Here is an 18,370-nt window from a genome sequence, read left to right as displayed (position 1 = left end):
CAAAATGGTATGGTGGAACATAAAAGAGTGAAGGCCAAGCTAGTGCCTAACAGCTTGAACAAAGATTAATGGATATTGAAGTGTCGTCGTTTAGTCCCCAAAAAAAAACAAAGAAGAAAATGTTGTTAATGTTAGAAACGAGGTGTTGTTTTGTTTTGCTTTGTTTTGTGGTGCGAGAAGGTGCATTCAGAGGGCTGAAGAGAGAGAGAGAAAGAGGGGACAAATTGTTCGGTAACCAAGATACAAAGATTAGGAAGTGAGATAACGTGTTTTGTGGTCGAAATTATGGAACCACTTTTCTTTTTGTCTCTTTTTCTGTTTTTTTTTTTTTAATCCTTCTTTCTCGCCCACCACCCACCAACACCGTCAACAGATATTGTTTGGTTTGGCTCACGAGTTAAAACGCGTCTATACTTCACTCACTTACACTGCCCACAGAATCAACGAAGGAGGACTGCTTCGTCATTTCACCATTTTAATTAGGAAAGAAAATTGTTTTGATCGGGGACCAATATGGAGTGAGTTTGTCGGGTTGCGATGTGCCGTAAGGATCAGGCTCAGAGGAGTAGGGGTAAATTGAAGGGTAAAAGAGTAATTAAGGAGGGGTAAATTGAAGGGTAAAAGAGTAATTAAGGAGGGGTAAATTGAAGGGTAAAAGAGTAATTAAGTAGGGGGTGGGGGGTGGTGGAGATGGTAATAATGAGGGAAAGAGAAGGGTAGTGGGAGACAGAGAAATTGGATTGGGCCACAATAAGCCGTCTGGTGTCTGTTAACGTGCCTTGGGTTTGTTTGACTTTGACCAACCCTTATCTAAAGAAAAAAATAAAATAAAATAACACACAAATCCACCGCTATTATTACTTTACCTCAAACCCCCCCTCGGTAAAATTCAAATTTTTACAGACCTCATTTTCTATTAATTAAATTATTTAAATTCAAAAAAGAAAAGAAAAGAAAAAAGACAGCTTTATTGTAGATCGTGGTCATAAAAAGAGGCAGGAGAGGGAGCAATGCAGAAAGAAGAAAATAGAAGCAAAGTTATGCAAAAAGTCGTCGAAAAGCTGCGTCTCTTTTTTAACACTCTTTTACCATTTTCTACCCTCCACTGTTTAATCAAGAAATTAAACTAAAAAAATATATAAAATGAAAATGAAAATGAAAATGAAAATGCTGTTAATAATGAAATTTATTTTAATGCTTAACAACTCTGAACTAATTATAACTATTTATTTTTTATAAAATAATAAAAAAGACATCAACAACTCCACCAAATTCACCCACTGGGAAGATGCAATCCAAATAAAGCAATTATTGCCGAAATCAGTAGCTTCATTACTCTACGTCTAACCCTAATATAAATTTGTGTTAATTATCGAAATTAATTTTTTTTCCAAATTTTATTTATTAGCTTTATTGTTGCACTAAAATTAATATTATACTATGTTCACAAATTCCCAGAAAAGTTGAATCTGCAATGGAGAATGGGAAATTATTATTTTAATTCTGTGGAATTAGTATTATAAAAATAGAGTGTATCCAATCAATTAACATATAATTGTTCGTGAGAGTATTTAATGTCTTTCCTACACCTATATCTATATATATTTGGACATAAATATGCGTTATAATGTTAGATATAAAACTTTATATTATAAAGTAAAAAAAGATTCAAATTTTTAAAAACATAATCAAATGTAAAATGTGCGACATGATTCACTTTATTGAGGTCCCCCCGGCCCCCGCCCCAAACCCACTTGTTCTTCTCACTCAGCTCTCTCGCTCGTCTTCCTCTTCCTCCCATTACAAACTCACTCTTTAGTATTTGCACAAATCGCTGATTCAGAAACGAATCTGCAAACAAAATGCGTCTTCTTCCTCTTCTTCTCCTTTGTCTTCTGCAACTTCACATTCACCATTGTTGTTCAGCTCGTGTTTCTGAGTATCGAGCTCTGCTCTCGCTTAGAACCTCCATTTCTGGTGACCCCAAATCCTCGCTCTCTTCGTGGAATGCTTCCACCAGTCACTGTACTTGGTTTGGGGTTACTTGCGATGTTCGTCGCCATGTCACTGCCCTTGACCTCTCTGGTCTCGGGCTTTCTGGTTCTCTTTCGCCTGATGTGGCCTATTTGAGGTTTCTTACTAATCTTTCTCTTGCGTCCAATGATTTCTCGGGTCCAATCCCGCCGGAGATTTCTTCCATTTCTTCTCTTCGGTTCCTGAACCTGTCTAATAATGTCTTCGATGGGTCGTTCCCTACGCAGCTTTCGCAGCTTCGGAATCTGCAGGTTCTTGATTTGTATAACAACAATATGACTGGGGATTTCCCCATTGTCGTTACTGAAATGATGAGCCTCCGCCATTTGCATTTGGGTGGAAATTTCTTCGCCGGAGCGATTCCGCCGGAAGTCGGTCGGATGGAGTCCTTGGAGTACTTTGCGGTTTCTGGTAACGAACTCGGCGGTTCCATACCGCCGGAAATCGGGAACTTGACGAATCTTCGTGAGCTTTACATTGGCTACTTCAACGCGTACGTCGGCGGGATTCCGGCTGAGATTGGGAATTTGTCGGAGTTGGTACGGTTGGACGCGGCCAACTGTGGACTCTCTGGTCGGATTCCACCGGAGCTCGGAAAGCTGAAGAACCTGGATACGCTGTTTCTTCAAGTAAATGGTCTATCTGGGCCATTGACGCCGGAGATTGGAGAGTTGAATGGCTTGAAATCGTTGGATTTGTCGAACAATATGCTTGTGGGTGAGATTCCCAGCTCGTTCTCCGATCTCAAGAACTTGACGCTGTTGAATCTGTTTAGAAACAAGCTTCATGGAGCGATTCCTTCCTTTATTGGGGACTTGCCAAAGCTGGAGGTGTTGCAGTTATGGGAGAATAATTTCACGGAAGCGATTCCACAGAACCTGGGCAAGAACGGAATGCTTCAGATTTTGGATCTTTCTTCCAACAAGCTCACCGGAAATCTTCCTCCCGATATGTGCTACGGTAATCGCCTTCAAACTCTCATCGCATTGAGCAATTTCTTGTTTGGTCCAATCCCAGAGTCGCTAGGCAAATGTGTTTCGCTTAATCGGATTCGTATGGGGGACAATTTTCTTAATGGATCTATCCCAAAGGGGCTTCTCAGTCTGCCGGACCTCTCTCAGGTTGAGTTACAGGACAATTACCTCTCCGGCGAGTTCCCTGTAACCGATTCAATCTCCGTCAATCTGGGCCAGATTAGTCTCTCGAACAATCGCCTCTCCGGGTCGATTCCACCCACTATCGGCAACTTCTCCGGCGTCCAGAAACTACTCCTCGACGGAAATAAATTCTCCGGTCAAATCCCACCTGAGATTGGGCGGTTACAGCAACTCTCAAAGATTGATTTCAGTAACAACAAGTTTTCAGGTCCAATCGCACCGGAGATTAGCCAATGCAAGCTGCTAACCTTCGTCGATCTCAGTCGGAACGAGCTCTCCGGTGAAATTCCAAACGAGATTACGAGTATGAGAATATTGAATTACCTAAATCTTTCAAAGAACCATTTAATCGGTGGAATCCCAGCTTCCATAGCCAGTATGCAGAGTTTGACCTCTGTAGATTTCTCATACAACAACCTCTCCGGCTTAGTTCCGGGAAGTGGGCAATTCAGCTACTTCAATTACACATCGTTTCTGGGCAATCCTGATCTCTGCGGCCCATATTTAGGACCATGCAAAGATGGGGTCGCCAATAGCAATTACCAACAACATGTAAAAGGTCCCTTCTCTGCTTCCCTTAAGCTCCTCCTTGTAATTGGTCTGCTTCTTTGCTCAATTGCATTTGCAGTGGCTGCAATCATCAAAGCTCGATCATTGAAGAGAGCCAGTGAGTCTCGGGCTTGGAAATTAACATCCTTCCAACGCCTAGATTTCACAGTTGATGATGTTCTTGATTGCTTGAAAGAGGACAACATCATTGGAAAAGGAGGTGCTGGAATTGTGTATAAAGGGGCGATGCCTAGTGGTGACCACGTTGCTGTCAAAAGACTGCCGGTAATGAGCCGAGGGTCTTCCCACGACCATGGATTCAACGCTGAGATACAAACTCTTGGGAGGATTCGACATAGACACATTGTTAGGTTATTGGGATTTTGTTCAAATCATGAGACAAATCTTTTGATTTATGAGTATATGCCTAATGGGAGCCTGGGGGAAGTTCTTCATGGGAAAAAAGGAGGTCACTTACAATGGGACACAAGGTATAAGATTGCCATTGAAGCTGCCAAAGGGCTTTGCTATCTCCATCATGATTGCTCGCCGCTCATTGTTCATCGAGATGTCAAATCAAACAACATACTTCTTGACACTAATTTTGAAGCTCATGTAGCTGATTTTGGCCTGGCCAAGTTCTTGCAGGATTCCGGCACTTCTGAGTGCATGTCTGCCATTGCTGGTTCTTATGGATATATTGCTCCAGGTATGATTCTAAGCTTGAACTTGTTCTGTCAATGATTTAGTTTTCTGTGGCTCTTAAATATGATGTATACAACAGTGGATGTTTTTGACTGATTGTTGAGACTTTTCTGGCCTTTTTTCGTTCAGAATACGCTTACACGCTGAAAGTTGATGAGAAGAGTGACGTGTATAGCTTTGGAGTTGTGCTCTTAGAGCTTGTCAGCGGAAGAAAACCGGTCGGAGAATTCGGGGACGGTGTTGACATAGTCCAATGGGTTAGAAAAATGACAGACTCAAACAAGGAAGAGGCAGTGAAAATCCTTGATCCAAGGCTGTCCTCCATCCCTCTCCATGAAGTGTCACACGTCTTCTATGTTGCAATGCTGTGCGTCGAAGAACAGGCGGTGGAGCGCCCGACGATGCGGGAAGTGATCCAAATCCTGTCGGAGATCCCACAGCCACCATGTTCAAAACCAGGAGACTCAGCACTCCCAAACTCCTCACCACCACCTGCAGCAGGGGCAGTAGCATTGGACCCTCCAACAACAGGAACCAAGAACAAAAAGGAGCAGCAGCAGCAGCAGCCGCCACCGGATCTTCTTAGCATTTGAAGAAGAAGTTAATTGGGGTTGGTAGTGTGAGATTAAAAGTAGAAAAAGTGGAAGCAAGTAAGGTTCAGGGGCTTGGTACTGCAATGTTGTTTTATTTGGCTTCCATTTAATGCTATGCTCGTAATATGTTCAAAAGCTTTGTTTTTTAGTTTCTGTTATGTACAGTTGCGCAGTTGGGGGATATTTTGGTGTGACATTGTTGTTTTTTCCTAGAACAAATGTTCAAGCATTTGCAGCACCCATCTTCTTCTTTTACTCCACTACTAAACACTACTTCACTGAAACTGAGTTTGTGTTTACATCCTTTAAAGGAATGTTTCGTTTTTCTCTCCAACCAATATGGAATCTCACAATCTACCCTCTTGAGTGTCCAACGTCCTCGTTGGCATATCGTCCGGTGTTTGACTCTAATATCATTTGTAACTGTCCAAGCTTACTACTAACAGACATCGTCTGTTTTGACCAGTTACGTATCATCATCATCCTCACAATTCTAAAAAGTATCTACTAAGTAGAAGTTACAATCCACTTCTTGTAAGAAATGTTTTGGTCCATCGATACAAGCTCTCGCTAAAATCTTCTTTTCATTTTTTTTTTTATTTGTAATAATTGAGTGATAGTCGAATGCCAAGCAACTCACATGGGTGGGAGGTGTCACGTTGCAATCTCATAATTTCAATATCAAAACATTAAATGACCAAAACCCTAAAGGGAAGGATTTTTCGTGGGACTTCGAAGTAGAAAGTTAAATAGCGGGATTCGTATTTTAAATCCTAATACGAAGCTTGGACATTGTTCGTTATAATAAATGTGTATGAAAATTAGAATAGGTTAGAATTGGGTTGGTGGCATAAAGTAGTTAAATAATTGAATGGTCTAATAAGAATAATAATTGATGGTATTAGTTTACATATAAGTTCAAAACATTTTTCCTTTTCCTATTACTCTTTCAATCAAAAATACCGAAAGGGGACCCAAAGTAAAAGACATAAACAGCAAAAATCTGTCCTTTCTTGAAAATGAAATATTTGTTGTTTTCATATAATTATCAAACCAAAATGTTAATCAAACATTGAAAGTGAAACAATATCAACCCAAAATTTTGTCCCAACTCATGAATTGAAAAGAGACTAAATTCAATCAATTTAACGAACAAGATGTTCTAATAAGTCTCCGTTACATATTACCGTTCATCCAATGCACATTAGCATGGAACTTCTCCTCAGGAGAATAGATGGGTCGATTCAGGTGAGATCCAATGTAGATTCAACTTTCTATTCACTTATGGGATCCGGGAGGTACCACCTCACCTCCTCTCTTCTCGAGAATCCATACCTACCTTATCAGTATATGGAAATCTATCTCTCGAGCACAGATTTAAGTTTGGCCTCGATGGAAAAATAAAACGTGGGCAAAAAGAAGAAGGAAAGCTACCAATATCTTCATAGCTTGAATGTTGAAATGCATCATCAACTAGGAATCAAACCCAAGTCTACTATTCTACCACTAGACCATTATTACTACCATTAGACCATTATTACTAGTGTCGTTCTCGCTAACACACCTAACCATAAGCTATCAATATCTCATAGTTTGAATATAAAATGCATCAGCTAAGAATCAAACCTGGGTCTATACTGTGAAATAATATCGACCCTTCAATTTTGGTGGGTGTTGAATGTATGGCCTACCTTTGAAAAAAATGGAAAATAGAAAGAAACTTGAAAGCATCAAAACATTGGCATAGGAATTAAAATAAAGCATAAAGTTATAATGTGAATAATAGCATTATTTTGAGAAAGCATGATGGAAATAGTAACAAATGGGGGCCACTTGGTCTTAATCATAAGGCATAAAATCAAAACAATGATTTATAATATGTGCATGTGTGTATGTATGGTAATGAAGGGATGAGTGACACCATCATCATTTATTATTACCTTTAATTAATTATGCTCTTTTTTTTTCTTTTTCTTTTTCTTTTTTTTTCTCTCTAATTAGTGTTTGGAAGTATTCATAAAGAATATTTTGCACTCTCAAAAGTCATAAAGTTTACTACTTTTTTTTTTTTTTTAATTTTAAATAATAATAATAATAATAATAATTATTATTATTATTATTATTATATTATTATTATGTTCATTAATTTTTTCTACCTAACTATATAGGAAAAAAAATGTCCATTTGGCTATCTCCTTTAGTAGCACGTTATGAGCGTTGCATTTAATAGTTGGTCAACTGACACAATATTGTTAATTCTCTGTCTTATTTATTAGTTTCAATAGCTTGAGGCTTTAAATGAAATGATATTAAAAAATTTATTTCATACTTTTGACTTTACCGTATTAATTTCTCCAAATCGGAAGTGGGGGTCATTTTTATGGGCCCAACATTGGCCCAACCCAATATTACGAGGGAAACACTAAAGCCCAATACAAAAAGAAGGCAGCCCATTGTGGATGAACTGGACCACGTAACATGGGCTTCCACAAATACGTCTTCTTTTTAATTTTTTTTTTTCTGTTTTTGCTCTCTTTCCGTTTTTGTTTGTTAAAACCCACCAAACTTTCAAAACCCATTTTTTTTATTACAAAAATAGCTATTAGAAGCTTAATTAATCATAATTTCAAGTTAATGATACTAATATAATAAATTCAATTATCAATGGGGTATTATCAACAAATATATGTCATATCATTGAAGTGTCTGTTAGATCTGTGTTAGTTGAATACGACTCTCAACAATTGTATAATATTGTCTACTTTGAGCATAAGTTGGTCTCATACCAATGGACAGAGTATTGAGTATTCATTGATTATAAACCCATGATCATTCCCTAAATTAGCTGATGTGGGACTTTCATCATCCAACACCTCCCCTCGAACAAAGTACACCTCCCCTTAATTGAGGCTCGACTCCTTTGTTGTCTTAGTCATTTTTGCCTAGATGAACACGCTTCACAATGATATGACATTGTCCATTTGAGCCTAAAGTCTCATGACAAAGGCCTCGTGCAAAACTTAGAGAGTATTATTTGATTATAAACCATGATCATTCTATAAATTAACGGATGTAGGACGTTCATCCAACAGTGTCCTCTACATCAAACACATATGGACCCAAACTAAATAATTTTCGATCATTAATCTTGAAATCTCATATAAGTTTAAAAAAAAAAAAAAAAATCAAAAGATGTAGTGGAGAAAGGAATATATATAATGAAATTATGAAGGAGATGAGTTCCCCCTCCTCCTTCCATCTTAAAATCAAAATTCAAAAGAAGAAATGACAAACAGAAAGCATTCAAAATTTGTATGCAAAAAGATGAGATTTTTTGCCATTATTCTCCTTCTGCACCTGCAAATTCTGCAACTTTACTTTTCCCCTGCCTTCTCTGCATCCCTGACTGAATCACAGGCCCTTCTCTCCTTCAAAAACTCCATCTCCGATGACCCTCGTTCTTCTCTCTCCTCCTGGAACGCCGCCGTCGACCCCTGTACCTGGGCTCGCGTCACATGCGATGCCCGTGGCCATGTCCTCGCCCTCCACCTCTCTTCTCTCGACCTTTCCGGCACCCTTTCTCCTCATCTTGCCTCTCTTCCGTTTCTCACCAATGTTTCCTTCCAACTCAACAAATTCTCCGGCGGAATCCCCCCGGAGTTTGCCTCCATGTCTTCTCTCCGCCATCTTAATCTCTCTAGCAACCTCCTCAACGGCTCGATTCCTAGCGAGTTTTCGCAGCTGAAGAATCTACAAGTTCTCGATGTTTATAACAACAACATGACCGGCGTTTTCCCCAGAGTCGTCACTGAAATCCCCAATCTTCGCCATTTACACCTTGGGGGAAATTTCTTCTCCGGTCGAATCCCTCCGGAGATTGGACGCTTGCAGTTCTTGGAGTTTCTGGCGATTCATGGTAACGACCTTGAAGGTCCGATTCCGGCAACGATCGGAAACTTGACGAACCTTCGACAACTCTTCATTGGTTACTACAACACCTTCGTCGGTGGAATACCAGCGGCGATAGGAAACTTATCGGAGTTAGTTCTGTTAGACGCCGCGAGCTGTGGTTTGTCCGGAAAGTTCCCGCCGGAGCTCGGAAAGTTGCAGAAGCTCACTAAACTATTCCTTCAAGAAAATGCTCTGTCTGGATCATTAACAGAGCTAGGAGGATTGAAGAACATACAATCATTGGATATATCATGCAATATGCTTGTTGGTGAAATACCCATCTCTTTTGCAGAGTTCAAGAACTTGACACTATTGCACCTTTTCGACAATAAGCTCTCCGGTGAGATTCCGGGATTCATGGGTGACCTCCCAAACTTAGAGATATTGCAATTATGGAACAATAATTTCACTGGTTCGATTCCTCCGAATTTGGGGAAGAACAAACTGCTTCTGTTTCTCGATCTTGCTTTCAACCAGTTGACAGGCACAATTCCTTCTGAAATTTGCCATGGCGATCATCTTGAAGTTTTGATCCTTATGGGCAATTCCTTACATGGTTCCATCCCAGAATCGTTAGGAAATTGTACATCGCTTAGGCGTATACTTCTGTGGGGCAACGCTCTCAATGGATCAATTCCAAAGGGGCTTTTGGGTTTGCCAAATCTCACTCAAATTGATTTGCACGACAATTTTCTCTCCGGAGAACTTCCCATTACCGATTCAGCCTCAGTTAACCTTCTTCAGATCAGTTTATCCAACAATATGATCTCTGGATCTTTGCCGCCCACCATCGGCAACCTTCTGGCTGTCCAGAAGCTTCTTCTTGATCGGAATAAGTTTTCCGGTGAGATTCCTTCGACGATTGGGAGATTACAGCAACTATCTCGGATAAATTTCAGCCAGAATAAATTCTCCGGTAGAATTGTGCCGGAGATAAGTGAGTGCAAGCACTTGATCTTCCTTGATCTTAGTGGAAATGAGCTTTCAGGTGAAATTCCTAATAATATTACCAACATGAAATTATTGACATACATGAATCTTTCAAGAAACCATTTAGTTGGGTCAATTCCTGCTTCCATAGTTCATATGCAGAGCTTAACTTCTGTGGATTTTTCATATAACAATCTCTCTGGTTTGGTTTTGGGAACTGGGCAATTTGGTTACTTCAATTACACATCATTTCTTGGCAACCCTTATCTGTGTGGAGCCTATTTAGGGCCTTGCAATCATCAAGAACATATGAAGGTCTCCCTCTCAACTCCTCTCAGGCTCCTCCTAGTTTTTGGATCGTTTTTCTGTTTATTTGCTTTGACTGTTGCTTTGATCTTCAAAGTTCGGTCATTGAGGAGAGCAAGGGAGTTTCAAGGATGGAGATTAACAGCCTTCCAACGCTTGGGTTTCTCGGTTGATGAGGTCTTGAATTGCCTTAAGAAGGAAAATGCTATTGCAAAAGGAGGTTATGGCACGGTATATGAAGGAGTGATGCCTAGTGGTGATCAGGTCACTGTGAAGAGACTTCCAAAGATGAGCGATGGGTGTTCTAATGACGACGGGTTCGATACCGAGATACAAGCTCTTGGGAGGATTCGACACCGTCACGTTGTTAGATTATTGGGTTTTTGTTCAAACCATGACACTGGTCTTTTGGTATATGAGTACATGCCTAATGGGAACCTCTATGAGGTTCTTCATGGCAAGAAAGGAGGCCATTTGCTTTGGGATACGAGGTACAAGATAGCCATTGGAATTGCGAATGGACTCTGCTACCTTCACCACCATTGCTCACCGCCGATCGTTCATCGAGATGTGAAATCGAACAACATTATGCTCGACACCAATTTTGATCCTCAGCTTGCCAATTCTGGGCTCGCGAAGTTCTTACAAGATGCGGGCACATTGGATCGATCAGCTCTTGCACCAGGTATGACAATAAGTTTGAGCTTACAAAAATTCAGGTATCTGTTGAATCACTTGAAGAGCTTGTCTCATCTTTCAATGCAGCTTATATTTTGAAAACTGAGCATTTAAGATAGACACGTTTTAAAACCTCGAGAGAAAGCTCATAGGAGAAAGTCCAAAGAAGACAATATCAATTAGTGGTATGCCTGAACTGTTACAAATAGTATCAGAGCAAGATACCGGATGGTGTGCCAGCGAGGACGCTTTGCTTTCAAGGAGGGTGGATTGTGAGATCCCACGTTAGTTGGAGAGGGGAGCGATACATTCCTTATAAGGGTGTGAAAACCTCTCCCTAGAAGACGCGTTTTAAAAATCTTAAGGAGAAACCCAAAAGAGAAAGTCAAAAGAGGACAATTTAGACGGTTACAATTAGACTATACACAATCAATCAACAAGTGAGTGATTGCATGTTGATAAATGATGTTGCAGTAGAACTGATGAATGTGATAAATGGGATGGTATTCTTTTCTTGCAGAACATGTCGACGAGAAGTGGGATGTATATAGCTTTGGCGTCGTCCTCTTCGAACTTGTTAGCGGTAGGAATCCAGTTGGTGAATTAAGCGACGGTGTGGACCTAGTCGAATGGGTTAGAAAAATGACGAACTCAGAAAAGGAAGGAATACATAAAATGGTTGATCAAAGACTCTCTTGTGTCCCCCTCGACGAGGTGATGCACGTTCTCAACGTCGCCATGCTCTGCACCGAAGAAGAGGCAGCAAAGCGCCCCACGATGCAGGAAGTCGTGCGAATCTTATCGGAGCATCAGCAACAATGATTCTCAAACGAGGTAGAGATAGCTGAATCATGATCATAGTGTTCAGTTGAACACGAGAAGTTACTGTTTTAGAGTCTCCTGCTAGAACAAAAAGCAAGCATTATGCATTCACAGGCAGCCTTGTCTCTTGAAGCATGTGCTGATGATGTGTGTTAGGAATTAGGAGTGTATGTACCTGCAAGTGTGTGTCTGCTTTTTGGGGTTTTTGTTGGGATGGGATGGGCTATGGCATCCTCCTACTGTGCGATGTACTGCTAGTGGTACCATCTCCCACTACATAAACACACTGCTCTTTCAGTATTGTTCACCTTCTGTACTTGTACTAAAAAAAAACTCATGAATTTCAGTTTTCTTTGTTAAAACTTGAAGTTATGATTTATCCGGATTAGTTTAAAAATATGTGATACCTGAACAAATGAGGGATAAATAATATGAATCAGGACTACAAGAGTGATTATACGTGGAACGAATTCTTGAAAATCAAAACATGCAAGTAAAGAATGCATAAAAATGTCGGGATGATTGAATATCGAATATCGATCGAGGGTCGAATATCGGATAAGAGAAAAATAAAAGATAATATGCTAGTGGAAGCATTATTAGTATTCCACTAAATGGGCCAACAAGCATCATATGAGATAAAGATCGAAGCCACTAAATTGTGCATTACTCAAGCACACCTTTGTCTTCTAACGTTGATTTCCAAAGGAAAAGTGAGCTAAAAAGGACAAGCATTTATGTTCTAGAAGGGTCAGCTTGATTATTAGGTCTAAGTCATGGGAATGGAATTTTTGTAAACATCAAGCACTCTCCTTCCACTTACCCAATAATTTCAACTCCCCTCATCATTCATTTTCTTCACAAAGATCAACAGAGTCTCATGATACGCAATCATGTTCTATCTTCTATCATACTCTTTGAATCGGATACCAAACTCGAATTCTAAGTACCAAAATGATATATTAAAAAACAACCCATCAATCTCAAGACGACATTCTAAGCCAACCGTTTTGGTTGTGGACATGGAGGCGATATCACCTGCAGATTGTTTTATTAAATACTTGGTGGTGTGGTTTCATTTCAATCAACTTCAATCTCTAAGAACGCATACTGTATAAGTACGTACTCGATCTATAAGAGACGAAGTATTTCTATTTAAACTGTGGTGATTGGCAACTCTTCAGCTTCTGATGAAGGAAACTCCCTTCTCAATGCTTCCTGCTAACTCTTTCTTCGCTTTCTCCAACCCAATCCTGTCAATCAATGTCCCAACTCATTCAAACTCAATGATCCACAATGAGTACTCAAATTTGATTCTTATGTTCAATTTTTAGAACTGGCTATCACATACCTCTCGTATTCGTTTAGTGGGCCAAGGGAGTATACTTCTTCGACACCAGTGCGACCGAGTCGTACTTTGGTTGCAAAGAATGGAAGTTCGGTCACCTATACCAACGAACAATCATATAAGATGAATATTATCCAAACTATTAAAGAAAGGAAACTAGCGATAACTTCGACAAAAGATGCATACCTGAGAAGACACAAACGCACATTCGACGACACCAGCATCTCCTCTTAAGCCCCTAAGACAAGCATCTGCAAACTTAACAGCAGCATAAGCCTGCACATTTTAACCATGAACTAGTCAAAACAACATGTCTTAGTTTCACTATTTTTTAGATTCATGGTAGCCTAAAAATTTAGTCCACTAGACGATGACGAGATTGGTCTAATAAGCAACTGACCATTGAGAGGGTTGCTGAACCAGCTCCTGCTTTAGCCTGCGGATAATTTCAAGATTGGTCTAATAAGATAATGTTTTAGTTTGATAAGAATACAGCAGGACAGATTCAATGAATGTAAAAATCTCGAAAGAGGTTCGGGCATTTGCAAACAAGTATCGTCAAATTGCAGTTTATGAAGATCAATCTAATTTGTGCCCCATGCAACTAACTATCTGCATATTAGAGCTTCACAGATGATAAATAATTATTCTGCCTTCATCAAATGATATCTCATAAAACTTCAGGAAACAAAAAGAACAAAATAACTTGGAGTGGTCAGAAATACATATATGAGCTTCATGTAGCAGGATCTAACCATTAATGGGAGAATACAAGTCTGATTCTACATGATGAAGCAGATGCTTCATCCAAACCTATATACTCAGTTCATTATTTCCCTGCAATTTATAAATGCATCTAATCGTTTAATGTTGTTTATCGATAATTAATGTGTCGGTACACAAACAAGCACATGCACGGGTACTTCTCCATTTTGCTATTAGGGTTGTTTAATAAAATGCATAGTTGTAGTAGATATTAAGTACCTCGACAACTTCTGTTCCCCCATTTTGGATCCTATCAGTCAGGTAGTTGATCTCTTCTTGTGTGAAAGAGCTTGGAGGCTTGACCTATACACAGAGGCACGAACAACTAAATGAAAACTTAGTATGCAAATCAAGAACATTATGTACACCAACCAAATCAGAAACCCTTGCAAACCTGAGATAGAAGGGGCAAAATGGTTACACCAGCATGACCACCAACGACTGGAACATCGACATCCCGAGGATCAAGACCCAATACTTCTGCCTGACAAAGACAAAATAACAAGAAGGCATGACATAGGTTATTGAGATAAAAGACTGATCCTGTAACATCTCAAGCCCACCGCCGGCAGATATTGTCCTCTCTGGGTTTTCCCCTCAAGGTTTTAAAACGCGTTTGCTAGAGAGAGGTTTCCACACCCATATAAAGAATGTTTCCTTCTCCTCCACAACCGATGTGGGATCTCACATATCCCAATACTGTTGAATAGATTTCTTAAAGTAGCCACAAGAAAGCCAAAAGTAATGACATCTAAATTCTATTTAAACCGTTAATTAATGGACGAAAGGGTTGCCACAGCTATCATGAATTTCAAGTTTCATGCTTATCTAGCGGGGCCTCTATTTGTCATTGCAACGATATAACTCCAAAATTACAGCATGAACTTAAAAGAATAGAAACGAGATTAGTCGACTATTATTACATACCACAAAGGTATTGGCTCTGACAACATCGAGCATCGTAACTCCCAGAAGTCGCTTTGGATCATAAGTTCCAGCCTTCTTGAAAACTTCAGCTGCAATGGGCACGGTGGAGTTCACAGGATTACTGATCAGGTTGACAATGGCTCTTGGACAACACTTCGCAATCCCTTCACAGAGAGTCTTGACAATTCCAGCATTAATTTTGAACAGATCATCTCTTGTCATTCCTGGTTTTCGGGGAACTCCTGCAGGGATTATAACAAGATCCATGCCAGTAAGCGCAGCCTCCAGCTGCTGCTGCCCCAAGAATCCACGCACCTAAATTTTCAGAAATATTCTCAATATGCTATCTATTTCACTTCAAGAACTCAAAACTTGCAAAGCCACTCAGCCAAAACGAATCATAAAAACAAATTTCCTATTTCAAATGAGACAGAACAACAGTTTCTTCACAGTAACTGAAATCTCTTAAAGTTCATATCCCATAGTACGTTCTAATTCCAAATTGTACAGGTAAAAAAAAAAAAAACGCACCACAGCACCAGTGTCCATATGACTGATATCAGCGGTGACGCCAGGGGCATTGACGACATCATACAGATGTAGAACAGAGACCAGAGGATTCATCTTCATCAGCATGGCAAGGGGCTGGCCAATGCCACCGGCGGCCCCAAGTATTGCGACTCTAAACCCGGGAGCTCCGCCTTTCGCCCGGCAATTCGCCCTCCTCAAAACAGAACCTTCCTCCATCTATCCGAACACAATCAAAAATCAAAACAAATAAGCGATAAAAACCAAATTAATCGACCATAACGAGCAAGTACGATCACTTGATCCACATCAAAATCCCAGGTGGGTAGTTGAATTACAGCAATTGGCTCAAAAAAAATTTCATAAAAATCGGTGAAATCAACAAGGCATAATTAGAACCTGAGACTTGGGAGGATAAAGATGCGCAGAGATTCGAGCAATACGTTCATTGACATCCGGAATCGGCTTCATAATTAATTCCCGAATCAGAAAACAAACCCACCGTCTTAAAATCAGAAACCTTTCGAGATTTGATGTTGCGAAGAGGCAAATACTTGGCGGCTTAAATTATGGAATACCAAAATAAACAAATGGTTGGGAAACGTGAAGCAAGGCCGTGCCCAATCTTATCTTACCCAAATTTCAAACACGTGTCAAATTTCCATTTTCTGGACCCCAATAACGGGCCCTTCACAAAACCAGAGCTGGGTCAAAGGTCAACCTGTACATCATCGTCCTAAGTCCATCTTCAATATGGATCTCTAGCTTGTTTTCCATGGGCCAACGAATCCAATTAATGGGCCGAATAATTTTGTTTGATGGGCCGGCTCGGTCAGTAAGCCCATATGGTTATTAGAAAAAGAAAGAAAGAAAGAAAAACCATATATATTATATATGACGTAATAAAAAGGTTACAACATGAATTATTTTAGTATAGTGTATATAACATATTAACATAATAAATAAAGTACTAAATATATCATTAGGAGTAGATTTGAATTTTTAAATATTATATATGACATAATATATTGGTCACAAATTATTCCCAACCATCCCACATTTTAATATTATAAGTATTTAAATGAATTCCTAGACTTGACCAAGTTAAGTAGCTTCTATTAGTTATTTAATTAGCAATATATAAATTAATTTGAAGAAAGCTTTAAATTCAAATTGCAATCATTAAATGTTGTTGCTGGAACAAATTATAAATCATAATAGATGTATAATTAAATATTAAAATAAGTGAAAAAGATTCCCTTTCAAAAAATGGGGAGAGAATATTTTTTTTGATTATAAACTCAATATCATTTCTTAAATTAGGAGAATTATATTTATAAATAATAATAATAAATAAAGTGTCGGTGTTCCCAGGTGAGATGGTGGTGTGTTTCTAGAAGGGTAATTCGTTTTTCTTAAACCCAGATATTCTTCTATATATATGTGTGCGTATATATATTATTCGAGTGTGTGCATTTGAGCTGGCTGGCTTATTTGGAATGAAACCCCCAAAAGACAAAAAACCATGCTTTTTTTCCCAAACTGAGGCGAGGAACATAGGCTTATAAATTGCATGTGAATTCCATGACATCTCTCATCAATATCTTATACACAAAATCGATTTGATTTGATCGATAAAGCGCGTTGAGTCGAAGAAAAAGAAATGGTAAAATCGAGAAGCGGCCGTCACCGGCCATATGGAGCGACTTCCATGCCTTTCTCCTCCGTCTATATAAATCAGGTTCTTTTTTGTTCTAATGATCTATCTATTTATGTATGTTTCTGTCTCAATCCCTCGTGTTGTTGTGTAATTTTTAGAGCCCATTTCTGCAAAATCAAAAGGGGTTGAGAGAAATGTGAAGATCTTGAGACCCATCTCGGGCATGGCAGACAGGACGAAGCCAGGCAGTAACAACAAGAACTGGAAGAAGAAAGGGGTTGTATTTTTTTTGTTCTTGGGTCATTTAATTTCTTCCAACTTTATTTATTTTTGTTGGGTTTTTGGAATTTAATAATTTTTTGTTGGGAGGGAGGATCAATCCCAGAACACAAATGCTTTAATTTGCGTGGATTGTGATCCAACCCAAGATCGATTGCACAAAATTTTCAGAATCTCTTTCTTTTTCTCTTTCTATCTCTAAGCTTTAAACTTTTATTTTTGTAGAGAGAATAAGTTGGAAATGGAACAAAGTCTTAGATTGTCAGAAGAACCAATTTTTTGCATCTGTTGCTGCGGCTGTAATTTATTCTTTTTTTTTTTTTTTTTGTCCTAAAATACTTAATATTGAAAATCTAATTCATGGGTTTTTATTTTCTATAAATGGTTGGGCTGGAAAGAAAATTAAAAAAAAAATGTGAAACTAAGTGTTAATTTATAATTATTGAGAGACATTAAGCCTAATGATAAAGATGCCTCATCTTGGATAATTGGTGGGTTGAGATTCCTTTGCGCTCCGACTTTATATTTTTTTTAATAAAAAAAACACTTATTTATTTTTTGAATTTATTTTCAAATAATGTCCGGGAGTGATTGCAATGGGCCATTCGATAAATTAAATAAAAAATCGGTGTCACGTCTTCGTTCACTAACATAATAACATGAATCAACTGGCTTTAAACAAAACTAGTCTCCGTCAAAATAAGTTTAATGTATTGAATAAGTCATATAAAGATGTTGACATAATCTCTCATGCCTAATTAGGTAAATACCTAGTATGAAATTCACGAAACTTTATAGATATTAAAATATACAGTAATACTTCTATTTAGTTTGGTGTCATTTGTGTCGGCACTAATTTAAATATCATATTTATCGGACACAGCATTGGTGTGGAAAATTTTCCTGTAGGTTAACTCGACATTTCAACCACATATACGACTGAATTCTTGCTTCAATTAAATTTGGTTTTTCTGTCTAGTTTAAGGGTTGCATCCCTTTCATTTTTGACTTGGGTCCGACCCATACAACAACCGCCATGTTATTTATCCATTTAAAAAAAAAGTATTTTTATTACATTAATTATGGAGGGAAATCTAAATATATATATTTCTATTTTTTTTTTTTTTTTTTTTTTTTT

The 18,370-nt window shown here is 38.8% G+C and overlaps 2 protein-coding genes and 1 long non-coding RNA gene across 3 annotated transcripts; 2 read left to right on the top strand and 1 right to left on the bottom strand.

Annotated features, from left to right (window-relative positions):
* The first annotated feature begins 1,701 nt into the window (after positions 1 to 1,701).
* Positions 1,702 to 12,079, top strand: LOC111463083 (leucine-rich repeat receptor-like serine/threonine-protein kinase BAM1). Its single transcript, XM_023106894.1, has 4 exons — positions 1,702 to 4,449; positions 4,575 to 5,030; positions 8,304 to 10,910; positions 11,424 to 12,079. The coding sequence occupies exons 1-4, from the start codon at positions 1,863 to 1,865 to the stop codon at positions 11,723 to 11,725; spliced, it is 5,952 nt and encodes a 1,983-aa protein (XP_022962662.1). The 5' UTR covers positions 1,702 to 1,862; the 3' UTR covers positions 11,726 to 12,079.
* A 465-nt stretch (positions 12,080 to 12,544) lies between these two features.
* Positions 12,545 to 15,887, bottom strand: LOC111463458 (malate dehydrogenase, glyoxysomal). Its single transcript, XM_023107403.1, has 9 exons — positions 15,693 to 15,887; positions 15,297 to 15,512; positions 14,766 to 15,080; positions 14,233 to 14,322; positions 14,058 to 14,141; positions 13,474 to 13,509; positions 13,260 to 13,349; positions 13,077 to 13,171; positions 12,545 to 12,978 (listed from the first exon to the last, which is right to left on the bottom strand). The coding sequence occupies exons 1-9, from the start codon at positions 15,762 to 15,764 to the stop codon at positions 12,906 to 12,908; spliced, it is 1,071 nt and encodes a 356-aa protein (XP_022963171.1). The 5' UTR covers positions 15,765 to 15,887; the 3' UTR covers positions 12,545 to 12,905.
* Positions 15,888 to 16,751: 864 nt separating this feature from the next.
* On the top strand, positions 16,752 to 17,497 carry LOC111463414. The gene is made up of 2 exons (XR_002713884.1): positions 16,752 to 17,034; positions 17,112 to 17,497. It is a non-coding gene; the product is annotated as an uncharacterized LOC111463414 (long non-coding RNA).
* Positions 17,498 to 18,370: the final 873 nt, after the last annotated feature.

The sequence above is a fragment of the Cucurbita moschata genome, unplaced genomic scaffold (assembly GCF_002738365.1).
Source record: "Cucurbita moschata cultivar Rifu unplaced genomic scaffold, Cmos_1.0 Cmo_Scf00028, whole genome shotgun sequence".
Classification (NCBI taxonomy): Eukaryota; Viridiplantae; Streptophyta; class Magnoliopsida; order Cucurbitales; family Cucurbitaceae; genus Cucurbita; species Cucurbita moschata.
Note: the sequence above shows the minus strand (reverse complement) of the source record. Positions and strands in the feature narration are given on the sequence as shown.